This window comes from Macrotis lagotis, chromosome 8 (genome assembly GCF_037893015.1).
Source record: "Macrotis lagotis isolate mMagLag1 chromosome 8, bilby.v1.9.chrom.fasta, whole genome shotgun sequence".
Classification (NCBI taxonomy): domain Eukaryota; kingdom Metazoa; phylum Chordata; class Mammalia; order Peramelemorphia; family Peramelidae; genus Macrotis; species Macrotis lagotis.
In genome coordinates, this window is record NC_133665.1 from 97006713 (window position 1) to 97020853 (window position 14141).

The window sequence follows — 14141 nt, forward strand, 5'->3', positions numbered from 1 at the left end:
TCCATGAGGAACAGATTAACCATAACCCCACTATCCCCAAGCCTGAGGGCCCTGCTGTCCTCCTTCAAACCCTCCCCCAGGCTCTTTCCCTTGTCCCCAGTTACCCCCATACCATGTGAATAAGGGGAGCAGGGCAGAGAGCTGCTTCAGTCTCAGCACAGGCCTCACGGGCTGCACAGTGGGGATGGTCACCATCACACCACACACAACCATAGCGAGGGTCAGCTGTCCGGCAAAGACTACAGTCTGGACGTCCCACAGAACAATCATACAATGTCACTAAGAGAAGAGAATGATAGCCCCAGTGAATGAAGCACAAAGACCAGAGTCCCCATCCTCACCATACTACCCTCCCCCAGATCTTCCTTCCTCTCCCCCTGAAACTGGAGCATCCTCTGTCCCCTGAACCAGATTAAAACACAACTGGGAAATATTTAACAAAATAAATAAAAGTACAATAAAACACAAGAATGTGTTAATTGTGGTTTTCTAGATCAATATGAGGCCCACAGGGATCCTTAGGCATGACTTGGTGGCTCCCATTTCTATTTGAATTCGACACCACTGCTCTACTTCCTTTCCATGATACCACCCTCCCCTGACCCTTCAAGTATTCACCATGAAGCCCCTCAGCGCTGTCCACTCGAAGCCTTCCTGACTTCCGCAAGAACACAGGCACATGAAACTCTGGCTGAGAGGTTTCATAGCTAAGCTGAAACAAGAGACAAGGTGGGAGGGAAGGGGTTAAGGTGGAAAAGGAATACAATGTGGTGGAGTGGACGTCACCCAAAGGAAGATCCAAACAAGCAATACTAGCTTCCAAAGGTTCAAAGAGCAGGAATGCGTTTTCTGAATTCTAAGATCAAAGACTCTCTAATGTCAAGGACCATGTCCTCCCACAGACTGAGGGGCTCTCCAAGGTCCACGGGTCATGTCTACTTCACCAAGGTCAAAATACCAGAAAGAAGAGGGGTAGGGTGTGGGGCAAAGAGACTCTCTAAGCAGCAACTTCTCTCTCTCTCTCTCTCTCTCTCTCTCTCTCTCTCTCTCTCTCTCTCTCTCTCTCTCTCCCTTGTTTATAGAGATTAGGGTACCAGTATAAGCAGCTGCCAGAGATTGGGGACAAACACAACCCTGCCCTGGATCCCCAATTTCTCTACCTGGTGCAACTGGCAGATGATGCGACAGAGTGTGCCTGTGACCCCATCACACTCCATTCTGGCCTCTGTCACATCCATGCGACCCTCCAGCTCTAGCACACATTCATAGTCCCCTAGTCCATCCTGGGTAAGGAGAAGAAAAATTGGAATATGTGACTACTGAAGGTTACTTATCCTGGGGATGCTTAAAAATATTCACTACTTCATAAATTTGGAGAGCTTGGAAGCTACCTAGTGTCTTAAGATAGAAGAAAGACATAGCTGCAGTGTCTATAAGGCCTTGACAGTAACCTAACAATTTTAGGCACAACTCAAGGATCATAGAAGCTCCTTTAGGATTAGGGAGTTGAGATCCCTAAGGCAGTCAAGTCAGCTCTGGGAGCTCTGGGACTCCTGTGTCAGAGGTCTCAGCAGTTTCTCTAAGACTGACCCTCAGGTCATGTCCAGGACCTATGGGACATCTCTGGAGCTTCAAGGACACTTGTGGGACCTTCAGGATGTCTCTAGGACCTCATAGACATCTCTGGAGCCTCAGAAACATGTTTGAGAATTTAAGGATATCTCTAGGGCCTCAGACATCTCTGGAGCCTCAAGGATACCTGTGGGGCCTTCCAGATGTCTCTAGGACTTCATAGACATCTCTGTAACCTCAGAAATATCTTTGGGTTTCTTGGGAATGTTGCTAGGGTCTCAGAGCTAAGCACATTTCTGGGTCCACAATGACAGTGATTTACATACTTAGAAGACAGACTTAGACCAAATGGGTAAGGGATCTAAATAGTGCTTGCCTCTGGCCCTGACTCTTATTCCAGTGCCCCAAAACTAGGTGAGGACAGCAGGTATAGAGGTTACCAAACTTTTCTTCTAACCAATGCCCAGAAACTGAAGAGCCCAGATCATTAGGAATAAAGATTTCCTAAAGTTCTCTGAGCTTCAGAATAGGAAGGGCCACTGAATAGGGGCAAGGACTTACCTGGTACAAATGAAAATTCCTTCCTAGAAGGGTGAGTTCACGTTCTATCTGAACAGGCATCAAGGAAGAGCCTTCAATACCTTCCACACATGGACAAGCAGCAGGACCCTGGTTCACTATTTCTTCCTATAGAAATCCAGAGGAAAAAGGAGAGTGTGGGGCTGTATTCTTTCTCCCTGCCCTCCCACCCACTCCTTTCTTCCCTCCTCCCACAGAAATGCCAGACACTGAAGGGGGCCACTCGGCCCTCCTTCCTCCCTCAGAAACCCCAGATGATGACAGGGAGGGAAGGTATAGGGCAGCATCCTCTCCCTTTACCCCTAGTCCACCCCCTGTCCTTCCTCCCTCTCTTCCTGCCCCAAAGACCTTGCTGTTTCTCCCTCCTGGCTCTCAGCCTCACCAGCTCCCAGAGCCCGGGGGAGTCATACTGGTAGTCGAGGTCAGGGAGGAGGATGTGGGGGGCGTTGGGGCCCTCGAATTCCGATGAGTCTCCGTCACCTGAGAGGAGGGTGGAAGTGGAGAAGGGCGAGGCGTCACTCCCCGTCCACTCGTCCGCCTCAGGCAGTTCATCCTCTGGGAGCAGCCATTCAGGGGCATGCTCCTCGGAGCCAGCAACCCCTGGGAAAGTGGTGGAGGGGCCAGCGCTGGGAGCAGGATCCCAGGGAGGAGAGGAGGAAAGGGCCAGGGTATCAAGGTCCCAAGATGAAGAGGTCAGAATTGCTGTATCGGAGGGCTGCCCTCCTAGGGGAGAGGGCGAAGGGGCAGGGGGCGGAAGGTCCTCAAGGTTGGTCACTGCTCCGGGAGCATCCACCATGGTGACAGTGTCACCTACACCCTCCATAGTCCCAGGATCCAGAGAGATACTGGGGAGACGGCTGGGCTCCTCAGTTGGTGCTCTCTCTGAGGTTGGACCAACAGTCACCTTTGACTCAACCGTATTGGGTATAAAGGCAAAGGTCTCTGTAGTTGAAGGGGCTGTGGTGGTGGGCATGGGGTCTGTGAGGGGGGGGCCAGGCTCTGGGGGAGGTGTCCAAGGAGCCTGTTCTGTTGGGGGAGGTGTGGGATCCATGGGGAAAGAACTGGACTCCACAAAGAGAGTGCCAGGTTCTGTTGGGGGCAGCTCAGGAATAGGAGTAACAGGGGCTTTGGAGGGCACAGAAGGGATAAAAGTGTGAACATCCCCTGTGGGGGCCACTGAAGAGAGGATTGGCCAGGAGGCTGGCAATGGCAGCTGGGGTTTGGAGGCAGAGAAGGAAAGGGGAAGGGAGACACACTCAAAGGAATTGATCGGGAAATGAGAAGGCCAAGAGGGTAGGTTCATGTTTCAGAGAAAAGATAAGGAGACCAAAGAAAAGAGAAACACACACAAAAAAAAATCTAGTTAATTCTCTAAGGGAGGAAACAATCCCAGGGAATATCTGTGACTGGAGGAGGGGCCCCAGGAAAGTGTCATAAGAGGACTTGGTGGATGTGTCGACCTTCCGACTTCAGAACACACACAGCTCAGTAAACCCACAGAACAAAACACTCATAAAACACAGACAGCCTTGTACCCAATGAAAATGGAGTCAAATTCTATATATTGTCACATGGGCATGAAACTGCATTAACATACCACAAGCACATTCTCCTCCACAAGACCACAGGTAAACCTCTCTGTGGTCTCACACATGTAAGCATTCGGATCATGGCAAGCCTCACCCACAGCTACAAACACTCATATGTCTCACATTTCATCACACGGGCTTGTTGACAGTCACATACTCGATTTGAGGTCACATACAGAAGGGTCACAGTCAGTCACATGTACAAAGTCCAAACACAGGAATTCAGGGAGCAGTTCCCCCAACCTTCCCATCCAAGGCTCATACAGTACACAGGAGGTCAAGGGCACTTTATGATGGAGACTGAGGCCAAGGACATGGGCATGGAAGGCCTGTCATGGGGCAGAGAAGATAAAGGTTTGAGGAATGCTAGCAAAGTGCCTGGGGAGTCATTGAGACATATTATTGCCTTTGCCCCTGGGGAGTCAATACCAAGGGTCCAACATCCACTCTTTGAGAAATCTCCTATGACACATCTGCACCTACACCTACACACACACACACACCTTTTCTGGCTCATACCTCCTTTGTCACACTCACCCTTTGGCTGTGCACAACAGGGCCTCCTTCACAGGTTGTTTTGTGGGTACACAGATGCTGCCAGACACACCAGCTGCACCCCCAGGAGCTCTGAACACAGGCCTGGCATCTAGGGTAAGGCAAATTATTCCAATGGAGGAGAGGAGAACACAAAGGATGATGATGATGATGATAGGGCTTATGTGGGTGTGGGGAGGAAGCCAGGTCAGAGCTAGGTACTACAGCTTTTTGACAGCAACAGATTCATGGTCACCAAGTACTTTGCATTTACTTGAGATAAAAGAAGCAAGACTGTTATTCCAATCTTTGTTTTCCTTCATGAGAAACCAGGGAGTCAGAGAGAAGTGACACAACCAAAGTCACCCAAGTAGTCACGGACCTAAAATCAAGTATCTTAACTCCCAGCCCAATCAGTGATCTTTCTACTGCATCCAACAGCCAGTCATGATTAGGGACCAGGGTCAGAGAAAAACAGTCAACTGGAAACTGAGTTTGGGGGATCAAAGACAGAGAGGTGAATGATCAGGAGAAGGGATGTAAGGTTTAGGTCAAGATCAGGGAGAGAAGATGGGTCAAATTCAGAATAGAGGAATAGGTCAGGGATGGGTAAGGGATAGTAAGGAATGGAAAGATGGGACAAGGCCAGGGATTGGTAAGAGTGAGAAGGGTATTCTTCAGTCCATCAAAGAAATATTTATTAAGTGTCTATTATGTATCAGGTGAAGTGATGGCTAAACGTTAGGGATCTGGAAAGAGGCAAAAGACAGTCCCTGGGGGTGGCTAGGTGGCACAGTGGATAGAGTACCAGTCCTGAAGTCAGAAGGACCTGAGTTCAAATCCAGACTCAGATACTTAATAATTATGTAGCTGTGTGACCTTGGGCAAGCCACTTAACCCCATTGCCTTGCAAAAATAAAAGCCTTAAAAAAAAAAAAGACAATCCCTACTTTCAGAGGGCTTACAATATAATGGGGGATGCTGGAGGAAAGGACATGGGTAGAGAAATGTGGCAGGGTCAGGACTGGGACAAGACGACAGGGTTAGGCATCCTGAACATCCAATCCTGGATCACAAAGGGACTCTAGAAGATTCCAGAGGTCAAGGGAGCCTCCAGGTATCATAACAGTAAAAGGGTCTCCTCCAAGTGACTCAAGTCAAGCACCAGACTGTCCAAAGGTACAGGACATGGGAACTCACGGTGTGGACGGATGAAGCAGAGCCACAGCAGCACAGTCATAGAAGGAGAACTCGGTGGACGCAATGATGACTTCTTCAAACTTCAGCAATAAAGGCACTAAGACATGATCTGTAAAGGGTTGGAAGTGAGTTCGAGTCAAGTCCTGGGACCCACACTCACACACACTCACAGGTTCTGCTGCAATAGAGAACCAAAGACCTGAGTCACAGGGAAGAGAGGAGGGAAAGAGAGGGAGGAAAAACAAACCATAGACCCAGCCATCTACCCCCTCTCTGATCCTAGTATCTGTCCCTTAATCTAGCCCCTGCCACTGGCCCTCCCACCCCGACCCCCAAGAGAAGAATCCTTCTTATCCTATTCCTGTCCCAACTTGCCCCTCTCCATCACTGACCAGCACCCATCTGCAGGGTAGGGGTCCGACTGGGGTCCGGGGAGGGACACATCACGCCAGCATCAGTCACAACTGCTGGACTCTCATACTCTTCAAAATAACATGAGTATGACTCGTCGGGTTGCAGAACAGGCAAATCTGAGATTGACAGGAATATCTGCCAATCAAACGGCAGGACACGCATATCAGCCAATGCACACAGAATGGGCCCAAGCCACTTGTGCAAGCCCAAACACACATGCATGCACACATACACACACACAGACACACACACACACACACACACACACACACACACACACACACACAAACACACACAGCGCCAGATCACTCCTGAGCCCCACAGATGCCCTCCTTGGAAGTGCCACAATTACTCTTCAAGAAGTCTGTCACAAAGAAGTTCTTCACAAAGCCCTCCCACAAACAAATAACTGTGAAATGCATCCACAAACACTCACTACACTTGCCCACAGAGTATTTCCATACAACAATGATTTCCCCAAGTATCCCTAATAGAGACCTCCATCATCTCCCCCAGGAAAATCTCCCAACTCCATGGACTTCTCTATAAATACTCTCCAATGAGCCTCTCGCGTTCATCACCCATACCACAGACACTATCTACAGAGCTCTTTCTGCCAGAATATGCCTCCCCAGAGACTTCCCAAGATACCTACACCAAGGAAGACCCCTTAACATATCCCTCTAGGAAAATACCACCTCACCCATCCATATACCTCATGAAATTCCTCTAGCATATTTCCCATACAATTATCCCAGCAGAGCCTTCCATTAATATGCCTCCCCCCCAAAAAAGAAAACTATCCCAGAAACCCTCATGGAATCCCCTACAGACACTCTCTTGCCCACCACACAGCTCTCCAAAGAGACCCAGTCTACGGAACCTCTCTCTCTCTCTCTCTCTCTCTCTCTCTCTAATATATATATATATATATATATATATATATAAATATATATATATATATATATATTTATATATATATATATATATATATATATATATATATATATATATATATATCCTTTAGCTCTTCTCTTCATGGAGCCCCTCCACTGTAGTCATCTTCTGGACCTCCCAGAGCCCCCCACCCATGAACCCTAGCCTCTTGGGTGCTTACATTTCTCTTCTCCTCCCTGCTAACATTGGCAGGACTCACAGTCTGTATTTGTAGACACTTGGGCTCAGGACTGAAGCTCCACAGCCAGGGCTCTGGACCCCGGCCCCTGGAGCACTCAGCACGACGGCTGCACCTGGACCCAACAGAAGACATATTTGAGACTCTCAGAATATCCAGCAGCCAACAGGGGTCAGGGAGAGGAAATCCCTTTTGCTAGGGATAAGGATCACAAAAGGTCTCTAAGAAAGGTCTCTCTTGATCCAAAGATCTCCAAGCATCACAGAAAGGACCTCCTCCAGCTGACCCAGTCAAGGACTTGACTATGCAAGATACATTTCTAATTAGTCTCCTGGGGATGGGGCCCTGACTGTCTGAGCATATCCCCCAAATCCACATATTAGGGGGTCTCTAGTATCAGCAAAGTAATCCCCAGGGGTCACAGAAAGGCTATCTATGAGCATTATCAGAGTGATCCCTGGAGTTTACAAAAAAAAACTTTCAAGGGTCAGGAATCCTGAGTATCTGAGAGGGACCTCCCTTCATCTGCCCCACCCCCCAAATACAAAAATAGCAATCCACAAGGGTCAGAGGGTCAAGGCACTGACCGTCCAAGAAGAACACACCACCCACAGTAGGGGTCCTTGGGGGCCAGACATGATGTACAGTTCAAATGCTGAGAGCAGGAGGCCACTGGGACCCTCACTACCTGGGAAAACAAGGTGGTCACTTCAACAAAGTAATCAACAAAGGAATCCAGACACCCCAGAGCAATTCACTTTTAAGGGCCCAAATTAGCTAGAATTCTTCTTCACTCACCCCACCCCCTATTTCAAACCCCATTCTAATTCACCCTGTTCTGAACCATAATGGTTCCCACTTCAATAGCACTTTAAGGTTTTAAAAAAAAAATTGCCCATCAGAAGTCTACTCTATAAACTACAGTAAAGCTGAGCCAGATCTAGGTCTTCTCCTCCCTCTCTCCATTCTACACTCCCCACACCCATCATCATCTTCATCATGAGTCATGATGAGCTAAATCAAGAATTTAGATGATCTAGATCTAGAATCATTATCTTGATCTAAATAACAACAAAAACCACTTCAGCAAAGTATTTCCTTTACAACAATGGCTATGACAGTAGATAGATGAGAAACATTATTCCCGTTTTTCAGATGAAGGATTTGGAGCCCTGACTGGTAAAGGAATTTGCCTAGAATGACCCATTAAGAGTCAGAGTCTGGATTTAAACCTGTCCCCTGACTTCAAGACCCCTGACTCCAAGTGTGACGCTCTTTCCAGTACACCATCCTTACTCCTACCCCCAGCCTACCCCCATCACTCACTGTGCTCTGGGTCATGACATACAGATGTTCCAGGGTACCATCAAAGATCAGGTCACTGCTTACTGCTGAGTCTCTCTGAATGAGCTGAGTTGCATATGGTCGATGGTCACCTTTTGGACCCAAGTAAACCTGGATAATCAAAGATAGTGAACATGGTAAGGAGAATGAAGAAGTAAAGACTGTAAGATGTTCCAAAATCCAGAGATCAGAGATCATAATGCCCACCCTTGGGGACAGGGATCAAGGATCTTAGACTACATACAATGAAGCCCAAAAATTAAAGACCCCAGGGTCCAGTCCTGGAATCAGAGGCTATTTGGTCCAAACCTAGGATCAGAGCTAAAATATCCTGGCTCACAAGTTTAGAAGTACATGGGCTTGGTCCCAGGATCAGAAATGACACATCGTAGAATGGGCTCCCCAGAAAAGTACCATAGACAAAAACAAAGGAGAGGGATTAGGAAACCCAAGAATTCTTTCACACGGCATGTATCCCTCTTAACCTGCAGCTCTGATCCACCCTCACTCTCCCATGGGTGGCCCCAGTCCCTGATCTCACCTTGTGCAACTGTCCTTGGCTATCTCCCAGGAAGGCAATGGTGTGTCCATCTTCCACACTGACTGCCACAGCTGTTAACTGGACATCTGCCCACTCCACCAGGGGTGTGGCCTTTAAGGGAACCCGGCTGGCCATTGGGCTTGGCGTGTGGTCTGACCCACAGGGGTAGGCATCCAGTGTATCCTTAGTAGGAGGAAGAAATTTACCCACAAGAAATATGCTGGGGTCACAACTTCCACCATACTCTAGCCTCAGACCCCGAGGTGACTCCTTCCACATGCCCAAAGACAGCCTTAAACATCCCTAGGAGTGGGTGGAGTTCTAGAGGGCATTAGGTATAGATAGGATAAACGAGACTATATTTTCTGAACCAAAAATAAAGATATTGGCCAAACAAAAAATACTATATATCCCTTTTTCAAAACTTCATGAAAAAGTCTATTTTCTCTTCTTAAAGTTGAGACTTCCTGGAAAATCTAGAATATATGATGAATGGAGCTAAAGATTACCATCACAGCCACCCTTACCACCCCCACCCTCAGTAGAGTTCCCAGACTGGAGCAAAAAAGAAGAGACTTGATAAGGACTTGATAAGGAAGCAAGAATCTTATGGTTTCTTACCACCATCCCCACCCCATCCAAACATCCCACAATACAAAGAAGCTGATGTAGGGTATCATGGAACTCCCCATGCTGCCATACTTAAGCTGACCCCACTCTGTCCACTAGAGACTTTGGTCACCCTTAGGGCTCTCACTATCATCTCAATGCTGACATCTTCCAAATTTACATCTCCAGATCCCCCAAAAAACTATCACTGAAGTTCTTTTTCTTTAAAAAAAATTATTATATATTTTATTTGTTTTCCAATTATATACAATAGTAGTTTTTAACCTATCGTTTTTTGGTATGAATTTTACACTTTTTCCCCCACCTTCCCTTCCCTTCCCCCTTTCCCTCCCCCCACAGAAGGCAATCTGATAACTTTTACATTGTTTCCATGCTATGCATTGATCAAAATTGAATATATCACTAAAGTTCTAATCCCTTATTTCCAGCTACTCACAGAACAACATATTAAACTCAAGCATGTCTCAAACCAAACTCCACCTTCCTCACCAAACCAAATCTCCCTAACTCCCTTGTCTAACCAACATTTGCTCACTCTTGAAAACCTGAAGGCAATTTTGACTCTTCTCTTCTTCATTATCCCCTTTATACTGTCAATTCTTCCTCCAAATGTCTCAGATTAGTCTCTCTCCATTTCCAAGGTCACCACCCCAGTAGAGAAAAAGAAAGTGGCATAATCATCAGTCACAGTTCCAGAGGATTCATGATGAGACATGCTACCCACCTCCTGATAGAGAGATAATGGACTCAGAGTGCAGAATGAGAATTATTTTAAACACAGTCAATGAGGGAATTTGTTTTGCTTGACTGTACATCTTTGTAATGGGCTTTATTTTCTTGCTTTCTTAATAGGAAGGGAAAGGAAAAAAGGGAAAATAAAATAAAATTGAATTAAAATTTAAAAAAAAATAAAACCATTATCTTATGTAATTTTGCTTTCTCTTATACTTTATTTTTCTTCTTTAAGGATGTGATTTCTCTCTCATCACATTCAATTTAGATCAATGTATACCAGGGAAACAATGAAAAGACTAACAGACTGCCTTCTGTGGGGGTGGGGGGGGAAGCAAGATTAGGGGAAAAAATTGAAAAATTCAAAATAAATAAAATCTTTCTTTTATTAAAAAAAAGAAAAGGAAAAATGATTATAAGCAGAAAAGGGGCTTTGTCAACTGCTAACTACCATAAAAATGATTGTTATCATTATTATTTATTTTATTATTATTATTATTATTTTATTAATCCAGTTCCTTATCTCACTAGTAAGTAGAATAGTCTTTGATTTCTCTGTTGTCTGCTCTCTTCCTCTTCAATCCATCCAGTTCATAGTAGCAAATAAATCTTCCTTAAAACACTACTTTCCTTGCATTACTCTCCTATGCCAAAATCTCTGATGGATCTCCAGTGCCTACAGGACCAAATTTAAACTCTTGAGTCCAACATTCAAGGTCTTCCATACTAAAGTTCCACCTGATCTACCTAACTCTACTATCTCTCTCCAATATAGATGTTCTTTTCCATACCCAACTATCCTCCTAATAGATATATCTAGGTTTGTTTCTCCATGTTCAGGTTTGTTGATTCTATGTCTACCCATTCATCCCTGGAATCTGGAATAGAGTCCCCACTCCTTTTCTCCCTATAAAATATAACTCATATTTCAAGATTCAGTTCAAGCTTCACCTCCATGAAGATTTGCTCTATTCCAGCACCCTCTCTGAATTACTTCTATACACATTATCTGTACCAAACAACTCAGCAGTTTATTATCAAAAATTTGTTACCAATCTCCTTTTTCAAGTGTATACGCTTTATTACCTCAGCTAGATGATTTCTTTTGAGCAGAGACCATTTCTTTTGACCCTTCAGAATTTCTAACAGCACTGAGCATACAGGAAGCAATCAACAATTGGTAATGATATTAAAACCATCACTGACCCAACCATTCTGGAGAGCAATTTGGAACTGTGCCCAAAGGACTATAAACTGTGCATACCCCACGATCCAGCAGCACCACTACTAGGTCTGTATCACAAAGAGATCAAAAAAGAAAAAAAAAAGAACCTACATGTAAAAAATATTTATAGCAGCTCTTTTTGTGATTGGCAAAGAATTGGAAATGGAGGGGCTTACCCATCAATTGGGGAATGTCTGAACAGGTTGGTATATGAAGGCAATGGAATGCTATCATTCTTTAAGAAATCATGAACAGGGGTGGCTGGGTGGCACACTGGATAGAGCACCAGCCCTGGAGTCAGAAGGACCTGAGTTCAAATCCAACTTCATACACTTAATAATTACCTAGCTGTGTGCCTTGGACAAGTCACTTAACCCCATTGCCTTGCCAAAAAGAAAAAGAAAAGAAAAGAAATCATGAGCAGGCAGATTTCAGAAAAACCAAGAAAGACTTAGAGAACTGATGCTGAGTGAAGTAAGAACAAGGAGCAGTAACAGCCACATTGTATAATGATCAATTATGACAGATTTAGCTCTTTTCATCAATATGATAATTAAAGATAGTTCTAAAAGATTTGTGATGGAAAATACAATCCATATCCAGAGAAAGAACTATGGAGTCTGAAATACAGATCAAAGCATACTATCTTCACTTGTTTAAAATTTGCGATTTGTTTACTCTTTCTCATTGCTTTGCCCTTTTGTTCTGATTCTTCTTTCACAATGTAACTAATATGGAAATATGTTTAACCTGAATGTGCATGTATGACTTAAATTAAATTGCTTGCTATCTTGGGGAGGGAGGAAGAAAGGGAGGGACAGAGAAAAACTTGGAACTCAAAATTTTACAAATTGTGGGGCGGTTAGGTAGCACAGTGGATAGAGCACCAACCTGGGAGTCAGGACTACCTGAGTTCAAATCCAGCCTCAGACACTTAATAATTACCTAGCTGTGTGGCCTTGGGCAAGCCACTTAACCCCATTGCCTTGAAAAAAAATAAAAATAAAATTTTTTTTTAAAAATTTGCAAATTTTTCAACTATCAACATGTAAGTAGGGAAAAATACAATAATATTTAGATTTTAAAATATTCCTCAATTTCCAAAAATTTAGGAGATAATGGAAATCTGTGATGAGTCTCGGAGATAAGAAATGGCAAGGGAGAGTAGGTTCACCCAACAGAGGGGGAAAGGTACAGGAACTACAGGGTTACTTACAACAGGCAGCTGAGCACAGTTAGAGTTGACATCATATTCAATGTAGGCAATCTCGGTTCCATCCTCTGCCCGGCCATCTCGTGTGTAGCAAGCGTCTCGGGTTCGGTTGGCCAACTGGTCAACCTCATCTAATGGGAAAGCACAGAGTGCAGAGGCCCCAGAAACTCCAACAGAAGGGGCACGGCCAACAGTGGAAGGGTTGACCGAAGAAAAGGCAGCAAATAACACCTCTCCGCCATCCCCCTGGGACCCCACCCCAGGAACGGCCACAGCTGCTGCTTGCACCAGTCCATAGGGTGACCCTCCACAAGACAGTGGAAGCTCCACATAGGAATAGTAATGCTGATCGCTCAGGCAGACCCGTGACAAATAGGGTCGGAAGGCTCGGGACTGGGCCTGCAGGTCTCGCCGCAAGAACAGGAAGTAGACGCTGGTTCGACGGGCAAAGGCAGTCACAAAGTGGTGGCTATACTCAGACAGTCGGCCCACGGCTAGCTTGGCTGTCTCTTCATAGGAGAATGCAGCCTGTGGGTCAGGGGGACGCAGTGCACGGGTCGTGATGGGAGGGATGCCCCCTCCAACACCCCGGCTGGTATATCCCCGGCCTACAAACAAGAGAGGTTCACCAGTTGGACCCTGTCCAACCAGTCCCACTGTGCTGATGGTCGGATCATTGGCTGCCACGTACTGAGTATCCCCTGGGCGTTCTGGCCGAAGCAAGAGTTGGCCAATATGGTCCAGGCGTCGCTGTTCACATATTCCCTGGTGTGCACTCCCACACACCACCAGGGCCCCTTCATCCCCTCCAGGTCCACCAGGGCTCACCAACAGCAGCTGGTTGGGGTTATCTGTTCTTTCAGCCTGTGGGCACTCAAGAGACAACACAGGGGGCAGACAGTCCCTGCTGTCCAGCACAGGCCCCGTGGACACAGATGCCTCAAGCGTTAGCTCTGAACTCAGTTGGAACAGGAAGTTTGTGGCCCCCAAATAGAGGGTCCCTGAGATTGGGTCCCTAACCAGATGCTGAAGGCGAGTGCCATTTGGGGAGAAGGACAAAAGAGTAGAGTGTTGCATCGCAGAGGCTGGAGCACACACAGCCCAGAGCAGCTGGAGGAAGGCCGAGCCAAGGATGATCATGGTCACCTGAGAAGGGTAGAATATGAAAGACAGACAGAGAGGAAGAGTGGGGAGGGAGTGGAAGAAGAAAGGGAAAGGGGAAGACAGACAGAAAGACAAAGATAGAGAGACAGAGAGAAAGGAAGAGGGGGAGGGAGCAGAAGAAGAAAGGAAAGGAGGGGGGAAGAGAGAGGAGAGAGAGAGAGAGAGAGAGAGAGAGAGAGAGAGAGAGAGAGAGGAGAGAGAGAGAGAGATCAAATTAATATCAAATTAATCTGGATAAGGAGGCCTATCGGGAAGGGGGCTAGGTCTAA

The 14141-nt window shown here is 46.1% G+C and overlaps 1 protein-coding gene across 3 annotated transcripts in view; it reads right to left on the reverse strand.

Annotated features, from left to right (window-relative positions):
- The window catches only part of PLXNB1 (plexin B1), a 71363-nt gene that overhangs the window by 35964 nt on the left and 21258 nt on the right, over positions 1-14141 (reverse strand). For all 3 annotated transcript variants that reach the window (XM_074197624.1, XM_074197623.1, XM_074197622.1), the window contains 13 exons: positions 12712-13854; positions 8909-9091; positions 8350-8478; positions 7611-7711; positions 7006-7138; positions 5867-6023; positions 5475-5583; positions 4278-4386; positions 2534-3364; positions 2134-2259; positions 1161-1283; positions 619-712; positions 113-279 (listed from right to left, as the gene is read on the reverse strand). In XM_074197624.1, the coding sequence (XP_074053725.1) occupies positions 113-279; positions 619-712; positions 1161-1283; positions 2134-2259; positions 2534-3364; positions 4278-4386; positions 5475-5583; positions 5867-6023; positions 7006-7138; positions 7611-7711; positions 8350-8478; positions 8909-9091; positions 12712-13848 (3399 nt within the window). In that variant the 5' untranslated portion in view covers positions 13849-13854. The remainder of the gene's footprint in view (positions 1-112; positions 280-618; positions 713-1160; positions 1284-2133; positions 2260-2533; positions 3365-4277; positions 4387-5474; positions 5584-5866; positions 6024-7005; positions 7139-7610; positions 7712-8349; positions 8479-8908; positions 9092-12711; positions 13855-14141) is intronic.